Genomic DNA, 23,809 nt, shown 5'->3' with positions numbered 1-23,809 from the left:
GCATTTAATCCAGTGTAGAGACAACTAGTAACACCAATACTCCTGCTGGGGCCCCCCAGGTCCAATATTGCATCCTATGCAAAAATCAAAACTTTAGGCCCACCACTAGTTACAATGCTTTCATACCAAAAGCCTCAGTCTGGCACAGAGCAAGGTCGTCATGCTACCGCACAGAAAAGACTTTGCAGGACTTTCTGCAAGTGTTACCAGGTTACTAAATCAATATTGGAACTATTTACATTCTTAGTTGCTTTAAAACGATTTTGTGCTGCTCTCCATTTTGCACAATTTTTGTGCAGGCTATTGGAGATTCAGTCTGAATAGAGCACAAGCCCAGGAACAAACTGAACTCTTTTTGCAGTTAAAAAATTAAAATAAAAAAAATCAGAGCTTTTCACATTTCAACACAAGGGGGATTAGAGCTGAAAAAGTATTGTCAAAGCAGAAGTAGTTCACCAAAGACTTCCCTCTGATTGAAAACGTACCATGCTGTGAATGGATGGGGTCCAGTCTACTTCCAGGACATGGACAAACCCTCCATCCCAACCCACACACTCCGCTCTGCACCAAGCTGCTTGTTCCTCCCTCACTGAAAGCAAAGATCACGCCTCTTTGCTGTCCTGCTCTTAAATGGTGGAACAAGCTCTCTGATGACATCAGGACCGCAGAGAGCCTTTACATCTTCCGCAAACTTAATACTCACCTCTTCAGACTATACCTCGACTAAAAACACTAACAAATTGTAAGAGTAACACATTTTAACCAATTTGGGTTTGGTGGGTAGGGGGGGATGGACCTGGAACTGCTACATGAAGGGCTACTGTGAGACTGACCACCTGACCAGCAGCCTTCTAAAGCGTTAATCTTGGTGCTTTGGGTGCGGTCGCGCGTGCGCAGCCAGCAACATATGTCAATGTACGTGTTACGTAGGCAGGTAACGGAGGGAGCGGTATAGCGAGCTCATCAGATTTTTCCTAAAATTAAACATTGTTCACGATTCCCAAAGCTCGAGTCCGAGTCGAGTCTGAAGTCACCGTGTGTGCGACTTGAGTCGAGTCAGAGTCTCCAACTCGAGTACCCATCTCTGCCCTGATTATGAGGAATCCTCCTCTGTTTGAGAATAAGACCCTCTTGGTTGACCCTCCTGTTGTCTCTCAACCACCAGCAAACACTCTACCCTCAAAATGTAAAGTTATTATGGTCTGTCTCCCAAGATGAACAACAGGTCGACTTAGTGTTTCTAATGTCATCACAATGCTTCCAGGTTCCAACAGATACGCTGTCAGCCAAGTCCATGACATAAATTCAGCATGTGAGCTCTTCATAACACATGGAAAAGGATTGACTTGAGATGACAAATTAAGTGTGCGCTGAGAGTTGGAAAGTCTTGGATGTGACTGACCTGGAGGCCTAAATTGTGTTGCTCTTTTTGCCAGTAATGTACAAGTCAAAAGTATATTATTATTATAAAAATGATCTTTTAAATGGTATGTCAATCAGTGACATTTTATTCTGATCTGCATATTTCTCCATATTCGCTTAACGGGTATTTCCAGAGGCAGGCAAAGTCATTTGGAAGTAAAAATCTGCCAGATTAAGCCACACCCCTTGCAAAGTTAACTAGCCCATATCTCATCAAAACAATGAGTTATCAGCACCATTCTGATATATCAAGGGCACATTCAACCAATGATCCACCGAAGTTTTCGTGACAATCAAACTCAGCATTTAGGAGAAAGGGACAAAAATGTGTTTTTCCCTGAATTCAAAATGGCGGAAAATCTAGTTAGGTGCATTTGCATACAATGATTGACTTTTTTGTAGAGCATGTCGAAGAGCACCTGTGTGCCAACTTTCATGTTGATCGGACACCGGGGGCGGAAACTGGCATAGTGCGGTCTTTAAAATTTCTAGAGACATTTCTTCATACCCAAAAATTATCCAACAGTCCAGATATCCATGCCAAATGTATCAACTTTTTGAATATGATAAAGGCCCCAAAAAGGCCCGCGGTTTGTGAGAATAATAATAACTCCAGGTGCCGGCGGCCATGTGTCGGGTCCTTCGGGGGCCGGCCGGAACAGTGACCGGGCTTCGGGCTCTCGGGGAGGGGGGGGTTGGCCGGAGCGGCGGCAGCCAGTCGGGAGTCATTGGTGGCTGCGGCCCAGCGCGGAAGTCCATGCACAGGGGAAGACACGACAAGGCAGAAAGTGAAGTTACCCAGGAACACAAGAGACATGAAACTACAAAATAAAACAGGTAGCAGAACCAATCATACAATGATTGACTTTTTTGTAGAGCATGTCGAAGAGCACCTGTGTGCCAACTTTCAAGTTGATCGGACCAGGCAGGACCAGAACCAAACCGTGACATTGGCAGCATAATAACATTTTCAAAACAAGAAGGGAACAAGGGAAGTGGAACTTAATTCCAGCAACCAATAAAAAAGTTATGTCAAAGAAATATGTATATTTGAACAAAATTAGATTGTTCATCTCTGTTACGTTAAAGCCTAAAGTGTTTTCTAAAACATTGGCATGTCCTTCTTTGGATGATCCCGTTGATGAAGAAGCGTTTTTACTTCACAGGGTGTTAAACCTCGGGAGAGAATATTGAAGCCTTGATTAGATATATTGTCATTTCCAGAGAATTACTTTGAACGGTATCGTTTCTCTTCACAGCCCATCAAATATGTCCATAACCTCATCCGTCCTCATACAACCAACGTCCCCACGTCGTGGACATGCTCTCACATCAGAGCACATGTAGTATTACGTTTTTTTGCAAATTTCCCCACTGGGAAATAGTAAAACGTATGGATTATGATTAGTGTGCACATTAAATATTAACTGACAACACTGTATTTGAAGTTACACATTGACCCAAGCGGCAGTTTTCTCCTACGTTTTTCCGTCTTTTGCTGCAGTAGGATGTTGCTTTGTTTCTAATTACGGTTCACACACTTGCATTAATATTTCCAGCTCAATAGGGGTGACGTATGCCGACCCATTGTTTGTGGTCGTTGCCAGGGTAACTCGTATCATGGCTCCATTCATGCTGCCTTTATACTGTGGTGGCGCACGCGCTCAACTCTGAGTCAACCTACTCAGAGTTGATTGAACCAACTCTAAACAGAGAGCTTTCCATCTCAGGGTAAATCGACTCAGAGTTTAGGGTTTGTTCAATTCAATTCAATTCATTTTATTTTGTATAGCCCAAAATCGCAAATTACAAATTTGCCTCAGAGGGCTTTACAGTCTGTACACATGCAACATCCTCTGTCCCGAAACCCTCACATCGGCACAGGAAAAACTCCCCAAAATATGAAAAAAACCCTTCAATGGGGAAAAAAGGGAAGAAACCTTAGGGAGAACGTCAGAGGAGGGATCCCTCTCCCGGGATGGACAGACTGCAATGGATGTCATGTGTACAGAATCAACAATTTAAAAGATGTACAATACATTCAATTTCTCTAACTGAAATGATACAAGTAATTGCAAGTAGCAGAAGAGGTGTACGGCAGGACCACTGCAGGGACAACCTCCATCAGATCGAACCACCATCCACAGAGGCTTCTGTGGGGAGGGAGAGCAGAAAGATGTTGGTTTTTGATGACAGTAATATGAATCATATTTAAAGTAATGATGATGGCAGCAGCAGGTGTCAGCAGAGCCATGAGCCAGGAGTCAGAACCGGGGTCCGCACGAAACTATGATCCACGGAGACCTGCTAGGCGAGAAAGCACAAAAAACTCCCGGAAAGAAGCTTAATTAGTGATGTACATTAATAAAGCATGGATAATTGTGGGAGGAGAGAGTGAGAGTGAGAGAGGGGCTCGGTGTGTCCTAAGAAGTCCCCCGGCAGTCTAAGCCTAGAGCAGCTTAACTAAGGGCTGGTCCAGGCTAACCTGAGCCAGCCCTAACTATAAACAATATCAAAGAGGAACGTTTTAAGCTTTATCTTAAATGAACTGACCGAGTCTGCCCCCCGGACTGAAAGTGGAAGCTGGTTCCACAAAAGAGGAGCTTGATAACTGAAGGCTCTGGCCCCCATCCTACTTTTTTTTTGTTGAACCTCCTACTTGAAATGGACCCCTGTTCCCTATTACGTTACATGTGTCAGGATACGTAGCTGGTGCGGAGGAAGGCAGGACTCAAATGCAGGAGTTTCCAGGTTTCCAAAAGGTGCTCTTTATTCACCAACAAAATCAAAAAGGACGTGCACCAACGACAACTAGACATTAGACAATGACGTGACAAGGGACAACAGGCACACGGGGCTTAAATACACAAGGGAGGTGCAGGTGATTGGACACAGGTGGGAACACTCAGGCAATCACAGGACAGGACAGGAAGTGAAGCTCACCCAGAGACACGAGAGACAAGAAACTACAAAATAAAACCGGAAGAGGGCCCAAACCGTTACAGGACCCCCCCCCTCAAGGACCGAATTCTAGACGGTCCTAAAGGAGGGCAGAACCAAGGGAAACAGACAGGGGCGGGACGGTGGGGGACCCGACGACCCTCGGCCGCCCGGGGAACTCCAGGTGTCGGCGGCGCGGTGTCGGGTCCTTCCGGCCGGAACGACGGCCGGACCTCAGGATCTCGGGGGTTCGGCCGGGGTGGCGGCCGGACCTCAGGGTCTCGGGGGGTCTGCCAGGGCGGCGGCCGGGCGTCGTGGCGGGGGGCGGCGGCCGGGCGTCGTTGCGGGGGGCGCCGGGCTCTGCGGTGCCGGCGTCATGGCAGGGGGCGCGGGGCTGTGTGGCTCCGGCGTCGTGGCGGGGGACGCCGGCCCAACCCCTGCCCCCGACCCCCCCCCCCCCCTCAAGGGCCAGATCCCAGACGGTCCCCAGGGGTGGGGGGGAGAGGACCAAGGGATGCATGGGAGGGGGCACGATCAGGGGTCGTGGGGACGGGGTTGGAGACGGGACGGGCAGAGACAGGCGTTGGGGGTCTGGAGATGGGACGGGCAGAGACAGGCATCGGGGGGCTGGGGATGGGACGGGCAGAGACAGGCGTCGGGGTGCTGGAGACGGGGACGGGCGTCGGGGGGCTGGGGCCGGGGCGGGCGGAGACTGGCGTTTCGGGGCCGGGTCGGGCTGGGACGGGCGTCGTTGACGGTGTTGCTGCCGCGACGTGGGGGTCGTACGTGGCCTGGAGGTGGGCGGCCAGCTCCAGGACGTGGGGGTCGTACGTGGCCTGGAGGTGGGCGGCCAGCTCCAGCACCTGCTCCCAGCATGCGCTGAGGACTGGGGGCTGGACGCTGGCCTCCATCGGCGAGGCCCAAGCGGGGTCTGGAGAGCGGCGAGGGCGGTGACCTGTTGGCGAGCCAGGGTTGGCGTTGCGCCGGGCAGGCTGCTGCACGCTGCGTGGCCCACCAAGGGCCAGACCGGTTCCCAAAAACGGGTTTTCAAAATCGAACCCTGATGAGTCCTTTCGTGGTCGCGTCATTCTGTCAGGATATGTAGCTGGTGCAGAGGAAGGCAGGACTCAAATGCAGGAGTTTCGAGGTTTCCAAAAGGTGCTCTTTATTCACCAACAAAATCAAAAAGGACGTGCACCAACGACGACTAGACATTAGACAATGACGCGACAAGGGACAAAATAAAACCGGAAGAGGACCCAAACCGTGACAACATGCCATTTAGCTGACGCTTTGATCCAAAGCAACTTACAATAAGTGCATTTCAACCATAGGGATACAAACTCCGAAGAACAAGAAACAACAAAGTGAAAGTCCTATCATATCCCTTTGCCTGGTTTGTTTCACCTGTATCTTGTCTCTGTTCCCCCTTCTATATATAGTTCTGTCTTTCTGTAGTCCCCTGTTGGATTGTAATTCATTATCTGTGAGAGTCGATGCCTGATTCCTGCATTTTTTCGAGTACCTGGTATCGTATTGATTTTTCAGATTTTTACTTTTGGAGTTGTGTTTGCCTGTTAATTCATTGGACTTTCTGATTTTTGCTCTTCTGTGTTTTTTCCCTTTTGGAATATTTGCGTGTTCTGTTTTGAAGGAAATTAATCCACAAGTGATTTTTGTCTGTGATTGGGTCCTTACTGTGAGAAAGCCTGACACTGAAGGCCTGAGCATTTATCTTTTGCATTTCTTTGTTCAGTAACACCGTATATACATGACATCTAAATTCTCATGGAGATAGTGCTTTTCCTTGTAGTTCGGTTTGTAGGACTTTGTCTTTGCCCGTGGTAATGTCATCCCCGAGATATTTACTTGGAATGTAGTTTACGTTGGATGCAACAATATCAGGGACGACAAGTCAAACATGAGAAATTCACATGAATAAAACTCAAACTGATGCATTGTATTCTACAGATCGTGCCCGTAAGTGTGGTCTCCGGGACACGTGTGTGCGTGTGTGTGCAAGGGAGAGAGGGATAGAGAGAAAGAGACAAAATGAGAGTGAATCATTCTCTCAGTCTCGCGGCTTTGCCAAAATTCAGTAGACACCACTCATGCATACTGTGTGTGTGTGTGTGTGTGTGTTGGGGGAGAGACCTGGCCAAGAGGACACACCACACAGAGGAATAAAGCTAATGAAGGTAGAGAGCAGATGAGACACCTTCTTCTCGGATTGCAGTCACAGTAGGTGAGTTATAATGAGCTCGTCTAATTGAATGCACTGGCTTTTTTCACATCAAAGTGAGGCACAGTACAACATTAAAGAAATTGTGTCATCCTCTGAGCATCTCAAATGCATTTCACCTCTTCTTGTGCCCAAACAATATACACTTGTAAGCAGACTGAAAATTAAGAGATCTTAGATAACAGGACTGGGTGTCTAAACCTCTGCTAATGGCCCCTAGGATAAGTCTGGTATTTTCCAGTGCCTGAAATTGTTTTAGTCTGTGTGTGGCATTTTGATGCCTAGTACACTGCCACCTTGTACACAACAGCTGTATTTAGTAGAAGCAATCGGTCCTGGGTATTTTGTTGGGAAATGGGCCCCAGACTGCAGAGTATTTTTTTTTGTTCTATGTCAGCTGTGTCATTCCCCTTTCCACCCGAAACCCAATGATTTTTTCTCCAGGCAATTTTTTCAAAAAGTCTTTAATATGTTAGTTTACTGCTGGTTAATAGAATTTCCCATCAGCCATCAATGTACTTTGTTTAGTGCTAATTAGCCATTGCTAAGAAGGAGGACATTGCGAACACTGTGCCTTCTATACTGCAGAAAGACATTCCATTTGAGTGTATAAGCATTATGACCTACAGCTTAATGGTCTTAAAATGGCTGTAGGGGGGCACTTTTGTTTAGATATTGGACAGAAACAGTAAAGATAGACAGCAAGAATCTCATTGGATTTAATTTTTCATGTGCAAAATTTGGCTTAATGTAATGGATATTTATTGCCATTTCAAACGCCCCCCTTGGTCATGGATCAACATGTTGGAGAGGGGGACATTTTAAATTGTTTCAGTTGTTAAGAAATGGGATCATATAACTCCTGTATTAACTTCTCTGCACTGGCTTCCTGTTAAATCAAGAATAGAATTTAAGGTACTTCTCCTCACCTACAAAGCACTTGCTGGTGAGGCACTGTCTTATCTTAAAGAGCTTGTTACACCGTATTGCCCTACAAGGCATCTGCGCTCCGTAGATGCTGGGCTACTTGTGGTTCCTAGAGTTTTAAAAAGTAGGATGGGGGCCAGAGCCTTCAGTTATCAAGCTCCTCTTTTGTGGAACCAGCTTCCACTTTCAGTCCGGGGGGCAGACTCGGTCAGTTCATTTAAGATAAAGCTTAAAACGTTCCTCTTTGATATTGCTTATAGTTAGGGCTGGCTCAGGTTAGCCTGGACCAGCCCTTACTTAAGGTGCTCTAGGCTTAGACTGACGGGGGACTTCTTAGGACACACCAAGCCCCTCTCTCACACTCACACTCTCACTCTCTCCTTCCACAATCATCCATGTTTTTTTAATGTACATCACTAATTAAGCTTCTTTCCGGGAGTTCTTTGTGCTTTCTCGCATAGCAGGTCTCCGTGGATCATAGTTTCGTGCGGACCCCGGTTCTGACTCCTGGCATGGCTCTGCTGACACCTGCTGCTGCCATCATCATTACTTTAAATATGATTCATATTACTGTCATCATAAACCAACATCTTTCTGCTCTCCCTCCCCACAGAAGCCTCTGTGGATGGTGGTTCGACCTGATGGTGGTTGTCCCTGCAGTGGTCCTGCCGTACACTTGTTCTGCTACTTGCAATTACTTGTATCATTTATGTTAGAGAAATTGAATGTATTGTACATCTTGTACATTGTTGATTCTGTACACATGACAACCATTGCAGTCTGTCCATCCCGGGAGAGGGATCCCTCCTCTGACGTTCTCCCTAAGGTTTCTTCCCTTTTTTCCCGATTGAAGGGTTTTTTCATATTCTGGGGAGTTTTTCCTGTGCCGATCTCGATGATGTTGCATGTGTACAGACTGTAAAGCCCTTTGAGGCAAATTTGTCATTTGCGATTTTGGGCTATACAAAATAAAATGAATTGAATTGAATTGAGGGTTAGGGGGCAAATCCTTTTATTAATTTCTGGCATGCCTATGATGAAGTAAAATATGCTGTTCTCAGTAAGATGTATAGTATAATTCATTTGAATATAGGCTACACACTTGTATTAACATATTAGGATCAACGAGGGATTACACAATTGCAATAAACGGGCATACAAGTAGAGCAATTGACAATTTCCCAAGGCATGCTAGATTTCTTTTGAGTAATGTGTCAGTGAGTTTCGTTTTCTGCGTTTGTGCTTACGTGTGTGGGGCGCCCTGACTGTGTAGTTTTAAAGGTTAGCTAAAAGGACAACGGAGCAGCGAAAAGCTCCTTACGGAGAAGCTTTGATTCGGGGGAACTCTTTATGTCCAGCAGGCTGCGGCTGGCACGTTTTTGATCAATTGACTCGCCCATATAATTTCGGTGTAAGGTGGTTCGAAATAAACTCAGTGTGACGTGGTGCTCCGGTGTATACAACGGGTAATGTAGTTTTTTAGTCTCAACTGAGCGACGACCACTTCCTGTTTGAACTACAACACCCACAGTTCCTAGCTTACACGTAACTTGTGTTTACCTCTGCCGGTAGGCTGCTCACACGCGCCTCTCGCTCTTTTCTACAAGGGGCTTCAGAAGGTAGTTAGCCGTCCACATGTAGCCTTTTGTTGTATAGTACGTTACGTTTCTAAAGACTCTCAACTCGTTTGATGTTGACAGACAGTCCTCGTGTTAGAGCTTACGTCATTGGGAGCGTGGAAGTGACAGCTAGGCTGACAAGCTAACGTTAGCTAACAACACGGAGTCTTCCACAACGTTTTCTTAAAAGTAATACAAGTGAGTATTTTACATTAACCATGTACTTGAAGTTATCTTATTGCCTTAGGCGTACGTCTTGCACAAGGACAGTGAGTTGGCATAGTTTAAATCAGCTCGCATAGCACACTATTGGGAACTAACATTGACTAAATTACTGTTGTACTTTTGAAGATGAGCGATAAAGTCTTTAATTCGGCGTTCTCAATGTCCCCCCAGCTGTCTGTTCCCCTCACAACGTTACATATTGCATATTGCAACACATTGACTCTTACTTGTAAACAACGCTTTACTGTCAGATATCGTACTGCTCTGCGGTGCTTTCTTTTGATGCCGAATACACTAAAGCACCCCGACGATTTGTGAATCGTAATAATCGATGATAATCTACTTTGCGTTTGATTATTGTTTAGTAAAAGTATTTAATAATACTTGTTAAAACCGCAAGCTTTCTGTATGGAAATCTGGGTGCATTTGGTTAGGCGCATGCTTCTGATGAGTTATGTCATGTTGAAACCATACTGACAGGTGAAAGGTCAGCTCAATATCTGTCCTGTCTGTCTGCCCCAGAACTAAGGACCGCCTGGGGAACAGTGAAGAAGAAGAAAGAGAGCTTCAGGGAGCAATGTCTCCTCCGCGGCTCACAGGCACTTTGCGCTCCTTCTCCACCGTGAGCAAGAAGGAGGCCTTCAGCGGACAGCTCTACGACCTGAAGGTGATGTTGGATAATAGTACAACGGAGTACTGGAATGCTGCGTTCACACCAAACGCAACACTCCACAAAGTCTATGAAGAGATGCGAGCAACGCAAATCTGCGATTGAGCGGCGCGTTTTTCGCGTCGAGTTCGGAACGAAGTCAACGTGATTTGGGGCGAAGTCGAGCCAAACACAACACATTTCGAAGGGCGTGTAACTGCGGCACGGTAGCCTATCAGCGTTGAGATGCTTAAAGACAGCGGTACGCCGCGCTGTACGATATGTCCTCGACCGGACCAGTGTTTGTGTTCCCCCTACAGCAGCAGATGTTGTCTGCCTCTGTCTCCTGATTCGTCAGACATTCGCAAACACATTGCCGACAATTTTCAAGATGCACCACATATCCGTTGCAGGGATAAAGATTAGCACTGCCATGTATGAAGAGATACATTGAATAAAATAATAGCAAAATAACAGTACATTTTACTGGAGCTTACAAGTTTTCCTGCTGTTTTCTTGATTTCTCATTAAATTGTACATCGTCAGCAGTTGCAATGGAGCTGTTGGTACCTCGAGCTGAACATCCTTGTACCTAATGTTATAGCACGTCTAGCACGAATCATTTCTGGTCCATTCATGGGGATGGACCAGAAATGATCCCCAGAGAGTACGCAGCGCTTTGAGGCGTTTGGTGTAAACGTTCCATGAGGCATCGCATTGAGCAGTTTCACAGCCTTCGAGTAGTTTTTGACTGTACCTACCCTTCCACTTAACATCCGATGGATTTGATTATGTGTAGTTTTATGTTCTAGCAAAAAATAGATGAAATAAAGAAATTCACCATTATGAACATTCTTCCAAATAGAATGTCTTCGTAATATATGATGGGAACTGTCATTCCTTTTGATCTTTTTCAGGCATTTGTATTGCTTTACTATACATGTTTTCATGTTATCTACCATATCTATAATTATTTTTGGTTTATTTGATATGGTAGAGTACACATTAATGTTACAAATAAACCTAAAAACAGAAGGTAAGACTGAAAACGGTTATACAATATTGACACTTTGCACAAACAAATGAGAAAAGTGATAATATAAATCTAGTAACCAGACATGCAACACAGAGGCTCTCAAAATCAACACAGAAAGCGATTCAAATGACAGATGACTATGTTAAAATAGAAACATGTATTATGTGAATCACATAAATCAGTCAGACACGGTGCAGGTAGATGGAGAACCAGCAATTTGAAGACCGACAGTCACGTGACAAATCAAGGGTAGTTCAAAACAGTGCAGTTCCATTCTAGTGCTGAGAGAGCTGGGTACTAACTAACCATTTTTGGAATATGAACTACGTGTTTGTATTTCTCTACTTGTCACTAAGATGGATTTCTGTTGTAGTGCAGCTTGTACTGAAAAAAGCTGACTGACTGAAAGCCCTTTTCCTGAGCGGGGAAATGCAATCCTGCTGCTGCACCTCTTGTGAGCCGATAACCAGTTCTTCTTGTGATAACATTGTTTGAGCGGACGAGAGGTCAAGATATGTATAATCTTGTATATGAGACATTCACATATTAAATCATGTTCTTCCAACTAAACAAGTTGCAATTTCTGGTAGAGAGCCATAATGAGAAGATAGATTGTTGGTTTATACAATGACTGGTTTCAGAATAGTGATGTTAGCCTGTGACCAGGTTGTTAAACAGTAGGTGATCTAGGAAACAACCATGGAAAGAAAGGGTGTCTTCCCTGCTTTTGTTTTTTAAATTCCAGAGTTGTTTAGCAGGGTGGGGGAGAATTGCATTATCCAATGTTTCTATAACCCAAATTTAGTTTCACTCCATGTTATTCATTTCTTTCTCACATGAGTTGCCTGGGAGCCGTATTCAGCCATTGACTTTCTTTGTGGTTCCCCTCCAGTTAAATCTCAGCAGAAAAAGTGCTTCTTCTGGGAAAAGATAGCAGAAGTCACCGAGATTATCTCCCAGCTTATGTTAAAATGCTTAGTTTTGGAAGACATGGGGATGTGGATTGTAATGGAGTCATTGTGTTAATGCTTCCCCTGACCCCAGAGGCAGACCTGCTCAGGTTTAATAATCCACTGCTCGGATGGCTGGACCCTTCTACAGAATCTACTGAGGATGCATGTGTTACCAGCATGTAAAACGCATAGCCTCATTCTGTATCACAGTTGCCTTGAAAATGCTGGATGGAGTCTGAACGGATCACCCCTCACGCTTCGCGTGGGTCCGTGCGTCTCCTACAAATCACGGTAGAGCCAACGAACAAGCACTGTGATACAATCTGGCTAAAGGGAGTACAGCGGAAAAGTTTGACCAGTGGATTGTCTAAAGTTTCGAACTTCCTCTCTGCTGAATGTGATCTGAGAGGGAACAAGAGAAACAAATACAAAGTGAGAAAGGATGAGAGGGCTCAGTACCGAACAACTTGTTAGCATTGAGACATGTATCAAAGTAGAAAAGAGAGGAACAATTACAGCAATTATGCTACTGATTCTTTTGTTTCTGGAGCTTCAGTTTGAGTTATGGAAAGGACAAGTTGAAGATTTGCCAACTCTAGCTCATTTTAGGCTGTGTTGGCATTTGTTATCTTTTATTAGTTAATACATTAAATTAATTATTTGGTTGTCTGGATTTGTTATGCATGAAATATGTACAGTGAGGAAAAAAAGTATTTGAACACACACTGCTATTTTGCAAGTTCTCCCACTTGGAAATCATGGAGGGGTCTGAAATTGTCATGGTAGGTGCATGTCCACTGTGAGACATAATCTAAAACAAAAAAATCCAGAAATCACAATGTATGATTTTTTAACTATTTATTTGTATGATACAGCTGCAAATAAGTATTTGAACACCTGTCTATCAGCTAGAATTTTGAGCCTCAAAGACCTGTTAGTCTGCCTTTAAAATGTCCACCTCCACACCATTTACTGTCCTAAATTATGTGTAATGTTTGAGGTTGTTAGCTGCATAAAGACACCTGTCCACCCCATGCAATCAGTAAGAATCCAACTACTAACATGGCCAAGATCAAAGAGCTGTCCAAAGACACTAGAGACAAAATTGTACACCTCCACAAGGCTGGAAAGGGCTACGGGGAAATTGCCAAGCAGCTTGGTGACAAAAGGTCCACTGTTGGAGCAATGATTAGAAAATGGAAGAAGCTAAACATGACTGTCAATCTCCCTCGGACTGGGGCTCCATGCAAGATCTCACCTCGTGGGGTCTCAATGATCCTAAGAAAGGTGAGAAATCAGCCCAGAACTACACAGGAGGAACTGGTCAATGACCTGAAAAGAGCTGGAACGTCTCTCCCTGAAGGGAACGAGACGCTGCGTAAAAACGCTGTGGGAACGCCTCTGCGTGACCGCCTCTGCGTGACCGCGCCATGAAGCACGTGTGAAATCTAACCAATGGCGAGCTGGTTCGTCATAGGCGGGCGACTTCAAGACCAGGGCGCTATAAAGGGACCCAAAGGGCAGGACCATTCATCTCTGAAAGGCCGAATCAAGTGCCACGGGCAGGTCGGGAGTATGGCAGAAAGTTTACGCAGCCGGGGGAAGGTAGTAAGAACGCCTTCACCATACCGGGTGCAAATTCCAAGCACGATGGGGCCACCGGGAGGGCTTGCATATCTCCAACTCTCTTGAGGGAAGAAATAGCGAGCAGGAAGAGGGTCTTAAGAGCCACATACTTCACTGCATCCTCCGCCATGGGCTCGAAGGGAGCACCGGAGAGACCCTCTAGTACGATGGCCAAGTCCCAGACGGAACTCTAGTGCTGGCTGCTAGCCTTAGCCTCAGGGTGCCACGAAGGAAGCGGGATGCTCCTGCAGGAACTCAAGTACTGAACCGACTGGGCAGTTAACTGGGTCCAGCTGTCGTTGCCCACACCAAGTGGCAAAGAGCTTCCATCTACCGGCATACGCCTTCCTCGTGGCGGGGGCTCTGGAGTGGCGGATGGTCTCCACAACTTCAGTCGAGAGACCGGCTCCTAGGAGGCGGGTCCCCTCGAGGGCCACGACGACGGGTTCCATAGCTCGAGGCGAGGGTAAACAATGGACCCCAACGCCTGAGACAGAAGGTCCACCCTGATGGGGGTCTCCAACGGAGGACCTGCGAGGAGCGACAAAAGGTCTGCGAACCATACTGGGGCCGGCCAAAACGGGGCTACAAGCAGTAGGCCACCGTCCTGACGGACCTTCTCCAGAACCCCCGGGAGCACAGCAACTGGGGAAAAGGCGTACAGACCTCGGCCATGCCTGCACCTCACTGCACCATTACTATGTGGAAAAACTTTGCACGCACTAGATGAAGGCACACAGATGAATGGTCCTGCCTTTTGGGTCCCTTTTATAGCGCCCTGGTCCTGGCGTCGCCCGCCTATGACGTACCAGCTCGCCATTGGTTAGATTTCACACGTGCTTCATGACGCGGTCACGCAGAGGCGTTCCCACAGCATTTTTACGCAGCTCGAGTTCCCTGATGGAGAACCACTGTTTCCAAGGTTACTGTTGGTAACCTAGACGTCATGGTTTGAAATCATGCATGGCACGGAAGGTTCCCCTGCTTAAACCAGCACATGTCAAGGCCCGTCTTAAGTTTGCCAATGACCATTTGGATGATCCAGAGGAGTCATGGGAGAAAGTCATGTGGTCAGATGAAAAATAGAACTTTTTGGTCAAAATTCCACTAAGCGTGTTTGGAGGAAGAAGAATGATGAGTACCATCCCAAGAACACCATCCCTACTGTGAAGCATGGGGGTGGTAGCTGATATCATGCTTTGGGGGTGTTTTTCTGCACATGGGACAGGGCGACTGCACTGTATTAAGGAGAGGATGACCGGGGCCATGTATTGTACCTCCTTCCCTCAGTTAGAGCATTGAAGATGGGTCGAGGCTGGGTCTTCCAACACAACAATGACCCGAAGCACACAGCCAGGATAACCAAGGAGTGTCTCTGTAAGAAGCATATCAAGGTTCTGGCGTGGCGTAGCCAGTCTCCAGACCTAAACCCAATAAAGAATCTTTGGAGGGAGCCCAAACTCCGTGTTTCTCAGCGACAGCCCAGAAACCTGACTGATCTAGAGAAGATCTGTGTGGAGGAGTGGGCCAAAATCCCTCCTGCAGTTTGTGCAAACCTGGTGAAAAGCTACAGGAAACGTTTGACATCTGTAATTGCAAACAAAGGCTACTGTACCAAATATTAACATTGATTTTCTCAGGTGTTCATACTAACAAAATAGTTAAAAAACATATATTGTGATTTCTGCATTTTTTTTTAGATTATGTCTCTCACAGTGGACATGCACCTACGATGACAATTTCAGACGTGGGAGAACTTGCAAAATAAATTATTTTCCTCACTGTAACTGCACTCTGTCAGTGACTGACCACACCCCGCCATGGCTAAATAAGTGCACGATACATTATAATCTGTTGGGCTGCATTAGACTCATCTGAGGCCATGTGAGGCATAAGAACGCCCTGACACGATCAGAGTAGTGCTGCTGCTCCCCTTCTTGAAAGCTAATTGTGTTTCTCTGTGTTGCTGTAGACCAAACGACTGAAGAGGCGGGAGCTGTTTGCCAGAGAGGGCCTCACATGGAAAAAGATTTCCCATTTCTGCACTGAGCATCAGGACAAAGCCGAACAGCAGGCTGCCAGTCAGCAACTAAAGAGCCTCCTTCTGGCAGCCAAGGATATTGGTAATGAAATTCTTCAACCTCAAATCTATTTTCGTTTGTTTGTGTTTCAATGCTTTTTAGACTGCTTTCCCAAATGTGATCTTACTCTTACCATTCATTAGTGTTTAATGGTTGTGAATTTAAAGGAAGAACATATTGTTTGGCTTTAACACATTCTCAAAATATTTTACCTAAATAACATGTTTGTGATGCCCACTGATTAGAAAAATAGCACGGAAAAATTGCAGCAGCACTACAACTTTCCTCCAAAAAATGGTTTTTGAATTTAAAGGAAGAACATATTGTTTGGCTTTAACACATTCTCAAAATATTTTACCTAAATAACATGTTTGTGATGCCCACTGATTAGAAAAATAGCACGGAAAAATTGCAGCAGCACTACAACTTTCCTCCAAAAAATGGTATCAGCCAAGTAGTTAAACCAGAACATCTATGTTTAAGGATTTTGGTGTGAAGAGCTCTTTTCATGATTGTCAGTCAATTATTGGATTTACGTTCATTTTACTTTCAGGTATGTAATTGACAAGATAGTCTCCTCATTTTATAATGTCTAGCAAGGTCACATTGGCCCAGTGTCTCTGTTCCATAAAAGTAGTGAATAAATGAATGAGTCATTGATAAGCAACATTGTTATATTCCAGTCTGTTAAAAAAACAACCATCGGGAGCGTTATTATGTCTTGTCTATGTGGACATGCTAGGCATCCACTGACTGTTACCATGATTTGACCCATTGGAGGGCAATGATGTTCACTGATTCTGACTTTAGAAGTGCACCATCCTATTCTATTGATCTGATGAAGGAATGCCAACATTTGGCTGGACATTGATATTGACTGCAGGAACAGGTGTAATCGTCCCTCAGCTACCCACAGCTGGTGTTAGCTGAAGTTAAGAAGTCAGTTCTGGAGCTCTCATGGAAGCCTCAAAGGATTTTTCTGTGTTTATAGCCGTGTCTTTTCCTCTTGCTCCCCGGTCAAGAGGAGCCATGTTTGTTGGGGTTGCTGCTGTTACACTAATGCTTTCTGTTGAACTGCCCTCAGACAATGTGGCTGCATCCAAATAAAAAGTTAGCGTTGAGCACACTCTAGAGAGGATGAAAGCAGCCATCGTTCTGTACTCTTTTAATTGGTTTGAATCCTTTTGATCTCTTTTCCCTTTCCTGTGTCTCCCCAACCTTTTTCTCACTATCCTCCTTCTAACATTTTCCCTCTAATTGGACACTGACTTTTTATAAATGTGCGCATCTGGTTAAGCATGAATTGTTTGGAACATTATTTAGATAAGGTGCAGTGAGCTCTTGCTGTAGTCTTTACTGCTGATTCGTCCCTGAAGCTATAAATAGTGCACAGCTCACATTAAATGGCCATAAAAACCACACTGGTACTCCGATGCCTGTCAGTCCCAGCCAGGTTTGTAGCTACTGGAGGCTCCTTCGAGCTTCTCTATACTCCATAATGCATTTTCACATTTAAGAAGTCGCATACAGAAGACTGTGTGGATCCTTACAAGTTGTGTCCAATCTATTGGGTTGATTGAAGAAAAAGGTCAGAATACTTCATGTGTTTGGAAAACACATACTTCGGTGTTATTGACCCCAAAGAACAAGCATAGAATATTCATTTTGACTTTTACCGAGTTGTAAAAAACTGCTGTTTTCTTTCCAGTGGGGAATGAAGATGGTCAGGAGGCCATTGAAAGTGCCGCTGTCTTTCTGTTTGAGACCTTCCACAACAAGGACCACGTGGGCACAGAGGAGACCCGGGCCATCAAACAGATGTTCGGCCCCTTCCCGTCCTCTGCAGCTGAAGCCTCTTGTGCGTGTGTAGCTCGGCTGCTGGCTCCACTCGGAGACTCCAGAGTGGAGAACTTCATCCAATCCCTGGGCTCGCGTCACAACCCCCAACGAGGCTCTGCTTTCGGACGCAACATCGCCTTTTCCTATGAGTGCTACACGCTGCACCCTCTGGAGGACCTGCCCTGCTCTGGCATCCACGAGGAGGACACAAGTCTGGACTTCATCAACTTCTTCAACAACCAGCAGAGCGCGAGAAAGGCCAGTGGGGAAGGGCGCTCCAGCTCTGGAGGAGCTCTGGGCTCTGGGGATGGAGGTGTGCTTAGAACAGAGGTGGAGAAGTATCTGGATGGAGGCAACATGGTCTCGTCCAGCCAAGAGGAGCTGTGCACGTCCCTCTTTGAGATGCTGGCCTCCCACAAGAGCGACGATGAGCTGCAGAATGAGGTTTGTGTCCCTAGCAAAAACAATCTGATACTTCTGTATCGGATAACGTCTTCCTGGGGGAAAAAAAGAAGAGCTTAGTGAGGCTTACCAACACCTTTATCTGGAAAATTGACAATTTAATGGCACGAATCAATTAATCTTTGCAGCTTAGACAAGCGTGTTGGTTTCTTAAGCAATATAAGATGAATACATAGCTAAATAACTTCACACTTTTCCCATCAAATGTCTCTGCTTCCATTCCAGTCAGTTTTGCAGTGAGGTCATTCAGTCTTAATGCTTTTATTCTGTGTTGATCTGGGCTTCTCAGCTGATGGGTGGTGGTCTTCTAAAGGCCTAGCGAGGAACTGCTGATTGTAAAGTCAACATGAATGCTATATCATTGAATTGAAATTGAGCTTAAGTGATCATTTTGAATGTGAACTCAAAAAGGATGAGTGAATTCTCAGCATGGTGTTTCTGTGTTTGTTTGATTTGACCTAATGGTACGTTTAAAGTCTCAAGGCTCCTATTGATTCTATCACCTTGACCTTCAGCGACAGGCCTTTGGGGTTCCATAGGCGCTGGACTTCTCGTGTCTTAGCTGTTAGACCGAGTAGTCCTTGGCCTTTGCCTCTAGACCTTTTTAGACATTTACAGCTTACTGCGTGGCTTTGACCTTCATTGGTAGTAAAGACACTTTGGAGTTATTAGCCAACCAATGTGTACACATAAAAGGAGGTCATCATCACCAACATTACAACACAGCCATGACAGGAAAAAAAATGAAAGTAAAACCGGCATGTGTTGTGTCCCAACCACGACTTAAAAACAACATTGTAACAATCATTAATCGCTAATAATCGAAATGTATGATAACTCAAGTACTTATTTATTAATAAAAACTCATAATGCAATTAATTCAAAACAAAGGAGTGGGCGGTTGGGGGGTCTTTATGTCCCTTTATCCTCAAAAGGGGGCCCTGAGAGAAAAGTTTGGGAACTACTGGCCTAATCAATGAAGTCTTTGTTTGACATGAAATAATAATGCTGAAAACATAAGCATGTTACACTAAATGTCATTTTGTCCTCATTCCGAAGCCTGACATGTTCACATTCACGGGGTGACAGTGGCTCAGTGGAGACCGAGTCCATCTTCAATCAGAGGATCGGCGCTTCCATCCTGGCTCCACTGGTTTTACTATGTTGGTTATGACTACGCTGTGTGACTACTAGTTCCTGATGTGTATGGTAGCTGCTCTCATCAGAGTGTGAAGTGGTGAATGCTGACATGAAGCGGTAAAGAGCTTTGAGAGGAAAGAAGACTAGAAAAGAGAAATAGTATAGTATATCTACCATGAGCATCTACTTGTAATAAGTGAATAATAGCGACTGGTCCTATCAATAACAATGCTTGATGCCATCTTAATCACGCCTGCGGCTTTATTTTTCTATCAAGGGAATAAGTTGTCAGTGAGGAATACACAGAGAAAAGAGTTTTTTTTTTAAACAATTCATGTGTTGTCTGCTGCCCTCAGAGTATAATGAAACTAAAGTGTAATTTATGTGGTCCAGCACTGGCTGAACATGCTGGGACAAACAGATGGGGGGTTGTTCTAGTGTTTTGTGTGCAGCACTTGACAGATATTTATATGCTCCATATGTTTTTGTGTCTTTGGGTGAGGCCCCACTGTGACAGTTAGCATCACCAGAAACACGGTCCAGCTGGACCAAATAATGGAGGAACAAATATGTTTTGCCAAATGTTGGTGACAGTCAGCGAGTTTAAAAAGTACAGCTACCAATAAAGCGTTGTTGTTGTTGTTTCAGCATGAACTGATGAAAGCACTGAAAACCCTGCAGTTCCACACAGGACTAATATAACAGTGGTCTTGTGTGAAGGGAAGAGAGCGGACAGAAGGTCCGACTCAGGGTCACGGCTGGCCTCGAACCCTCCTTTCTTACACGGAATCGGCAAGTGCCTCCCGTCTCTACAGAGAGATATGGGTCATACAGAGTTGTTCTTCAGCTGGTTACAGTTAGTTCCCATGTTGCTCACGTAGTTGACATTTGGAAGCTCTCCATCTGACATCTTTAGATGTACAAAGGTGTGTGTTTGTGTGTGTGAGAGTACCTGCAGACTTCATTACTACGGTCCTGAATAGCATTCATGGGGCGTCAAAGCTTCAGTGAGGAGTATAGCTTCAGGGGAGAGTTGTCTTCTATTCAATTTACTGTCGAGAGTTTGGAACCGCTTCTAAGTGAGAAGCTAACGTGACCTTTTGCTTCTGCTCTCATCAGATACGATACAGCGCTGCATAGTTTGGCAACATTTTTGTGTTTTTGTTTTATGTGAAATATGTGTGGAATGTGGCTTATTTAATTGAATGAAATGAAAATGGTTGAGTCCGTAAGTCCCTTAGTCGGTGGACAAGCCGCTCTTCTAATAAATGCTCTGATTTTATACCATCAACATCAAATTCCACATTGGATGTCTATATACAAGTGTTTTCCATTTTAATGTACTATGTCATTTATCTGTTTAATGCCTAGAAATGTGTTTTTTACTGGTAGAGAAAAGTCAAAATGTAAGCTTTTTTTTTGGAGGTAAGCCCTGCAATTATTTGGGCGTATGGTGAATATCTGATAGCTCTAAAGGATACACGGGGGGATTTTTTCCAAATTGAGGTTCAGGACTTAGTTGGTTGATCCATCTACGGCTGAAAAACTAAGTAGGCATGTGCAATATGAAATGAGAGTTCTTCTGCAGTTGATGCTTTGGGATGGTGGATTGTACAGAATCAGTCTGAAGGAGAAACTGGGGCTGTAGGTCCCAGTGGAAGCAAAGCCCATCAGTCCACATCAGTTCAAGGGAAACAAAAGAAATATTCTTTGAGCAGGTGAGACCCCAACCCCGGCCCCACATACTACACACGCACCTTCTCTAATAACAAAGACATTCAGGGGGACCAATAGAAGTTTAGAACAGATATAAAAGAGACCACCGAGAGAAACAAAGACAACCCCAACAAAGACGACTTCAAAGTGCGTCTGTTCTTTCACTTCCCTGCTGTGCTAACTATTGCCTTCCCGAGGGAGGACCGACTGAAAGAGCAAGCCACCCCTCCATCCTGAAACCAGGCCGCAGAGGATGAAGGACAGGATCAGAGGACGTACCCCGGCCACTCGGCTTGTCATTTTGAGCTGCTGTGCACAGGATTTTGAGCTGTTGTTGTTTTTCTGTCCCTTGCTAAGTGCCAGGTGGCTGTGTTTGGGAGGCTAAGCGACAGAGCATATTCTGTACCAGGCGGATGGTAATTACCAGGTGCTCAGCCTCCGCAGTAAAACGCCATAGGATGTGTATACATGTTTGGATGTGTGTGTTTGCTGCTACTGTAGATTTCTGATCCTCCCATGCACACTCTCCCTCCAGCTGTTTGAGCTGCTGGGCCCAGAGGGGCTGGAGATGATCTCCATCCTCCTCCAGCGAAGATCGGCCATCGTCGACTCCCTCCTCGCCATCCCAACTGACAGGACCAGCTACCCAGCAGGTGAGACATCGCCATGGTAACACAATCCTTTCACTATTTGAAGTAAACAGGAATAGCACTTATTAGTTTTCGTAGATTAAATCTGAGCTGTACAGAATCCTGAAGGTCTTTTTTCTTTTTTGTTGGTGAAACCGAATCCAATATTTCAGCCCTGAAATAAATGCTTGACTACATTTCTTACTGTCTGACTCAAGCTGATGACACAGAGGTACCAATAACTGATTTGATAGCCTTCCCTGCAGCAATATGTTCGTTAGCTGTGGGGAACGTTATGCTGGAGCTAATTCAAAGAAAGACCGCTGCTTCTCATTTTCATGTTAGTCCCATTTTAGAATAGGAACCAAACACTACGCACATGTTGACAGATAATTGACACCCAATCCCTTGTGACGGCAGTGTACCGATGGATCCAGTATACATGTTTATCTCCTCCTGTATCATTATTTATCTGCGTTGGCCTTGTGGCCAGCTCAGCAGGTGCATCAACAGGAGAGAACCAGACAATACGCCGACAGGAGCTTATTTGTATTACTATGACGATGAGTGGTAATAGAGGCAAGCCATTTCTTTCATAACGTCAAGTAAACTGCTGTTTATCTGTTAATTATTACAGTTGTTGACTATTGTTACACAGCTGTCTTGAGTTCTAAAACGTCTAGATGTAGCTGTAACATCAAAACGAGAACGGCCTTTTATCCATTTTTTATTTTTGTGTATAGCATAATAAAGGGCAGTGGGACTGCCTAGGGAACAACACGTTTAGGGGGAGGACAACCAGGGGAGGGGATCATGTAACACTTGTGACTGTCCGAGTCATCAATATGGGACATGCCATACATAAAGTAAAATGTTTAAGATATTTTAAATGAGCTAGCTAACCAAGGGTCTTTCTGAAAGAAATAGTCTGACCTTCTCCATCAATGTTAATTCTATGAATTTATTAACTTTACTATGAATTTCTAACAGGGCTGTTTTCAACTACAATATAAACATCAAACTATGAACTTAAATATTGTACAAACATTATAAATTATGAATATATTTTAACAGGGGTACACTTTCCTCGAGAGAGAGCTTTATTTTTGAAACCTCACAAAAACATTTGCACATGAGTATATGATACTGCAGGTACTTAAACGTTACCTTGCTCCCACTGATGGGGGAACCCTTGGAGCCAGAGGAAGAGGCGGCGGAGGGCGTCAAAGACTGGGCACACGGAGGGGTTGCCAACTCTCCCAACCTCAAATCAGGGACACTTTCGCTGACGAGGGGGAGGGGGGTGCTAGCGGTCGACGCGGGGAGTGCTAGCACAATCTTTTTTTTCTTTGCACCGCCAGCCTCACGGCTCATTTTAACAGATAGGACAGCAATGTTCAATCGCGCTGTTATGCTAACACCTCCGGTGGGCGCTTCTTCGTTGGTGTTCAGCGGTTTATATTTCCGATCGGCGCCGGCGGACTGAGAATCGAAACTAGGAATCGAATTTTAAACTTTTGAACGATACCGGGTAAATCGCAAAGCTAGTCCCGATTACAATCGATTCTCAATACCCAACACTACTTCCAAGTCTTCTCCATTTGTGGATAATAATGTCTCACAAGGTTAACTGGAGTCCCAAAGCTTTAAAATGGCCCTTTAATCCTTTCCAGACTGATGCACTTCAATTACTTTGTTTCTAATCTTTTCTTGAATATTTTTTAAATCTTTTCTTTACATGAGGTTTTGCCTAATTGACTTTTTCAGAAGATGGTTCTATTTGAGTGAATTCTACATTCACCAGGTCCAGCACTAACCAGGACTGGGTGTGGCTTTTGAAATATTAACTCAGCTTTCCGTTGGAGAGAATTGGTGGTCAGAGGTCAAAAGACATGAGTGTCCTTTATTGAGGACAGATGGAATAAGGGGTTGATGACAGAGGTGGATGTAGAGGACAAGTTGACCGGTCTGTGCTGCTATACAGCTGCGAGTTGCTAGTCCTCCCTACTGAGCCACGGTGTCCTTTGTCCCCTTCTCAATGAGTGGAGGACAGATGGAGGTATTTAAAGATATCAGTGGAGAGATAGGATTGATATGTTTTCTCTGGCAGAGCTGTCTTTTGATCCAGACGCAAAGTAGACATCAAAGAGCGGCTGAAGATTAGAGGAGAGAGCTCTTGCTTTGTCACAATAATCCCTGTAACTATTTCAAGTCATTGACGCTCTTTTAGATGCTGTCCAGGTTTTGGACTCGTCTGAAACACAGCTCCTATATATAGCTCTAAATGTGAATTAATGTAGACA

The 23,809-nt window shown here is 45.0% G+C and overlaps 1 protein-coding gene across 3 annotated transcripts in view; it reads left to right on the top strand.

The window, feature by feature from the left end:
* The first annotated feature begins 9,069 nt into the window (after positions 1 to 9,069).
* Positions 9,070 to 23,809, top strand: part of ascc3 (activating signal cointegrator 1 complex subunit 3) — a 96,144-nt gene continuing 81,404 nt past the window's right edge. The window contains exons 1-6 of one of the 3 annotated variants that reach the window (XM_062565353.1): positions 9,070 to 9,150; positions 9,232 to 9,348; positions 9,898 to 10,042; positions 15,612 to 15,762; positions 17,429 to 18,003; positions 21,413 to 21,530. In XM_062565353.1, coding sequence (XP_062421337.1) covers positions 9,953 to 10,042; positions 15,612 to 15,762; positions 17,429 to 18,003; positions 21,413 to 21,530 — 934 coding nt within the window. In that variant the 5' untranslated portion in view covers positions 9,070 to 9,150; positions 9,232 to 9,348; positions 9,898 to 9,952. Of the gene's footprint in view, positions 9,349 to 9,897; positions 10,043 to 15,611; positions 15,763 to 17,428; positions 18,004 to 21,412; positions 21,531 to 23,809 lie in introns of all 3 variants that reach the window. The other 2 variants (XM_037454705.2, XM_062565354.1) reach the window with 2 other exon arrangements.

Source organism: Pungitius pungitius, chromosome 11 (assembly GCF_949316345.1).
Source record: "Pungitius pungitius chromosome 11, fPunPun2.1, whole genome shotgun sequence".
Taxonomy (NCBI): domain Eukaryota; kingdom Metazoa; phylum Chordata; class Actinopteri; order Perciformes; family Gasterosteidae; genus Pungitius; species Pungitius pungitius.
The sequence above is the reverse complement of the archived record's forward strand: the minus strand, read 5'-3'. Positions and strand labels throughout refer to the sequence as shown.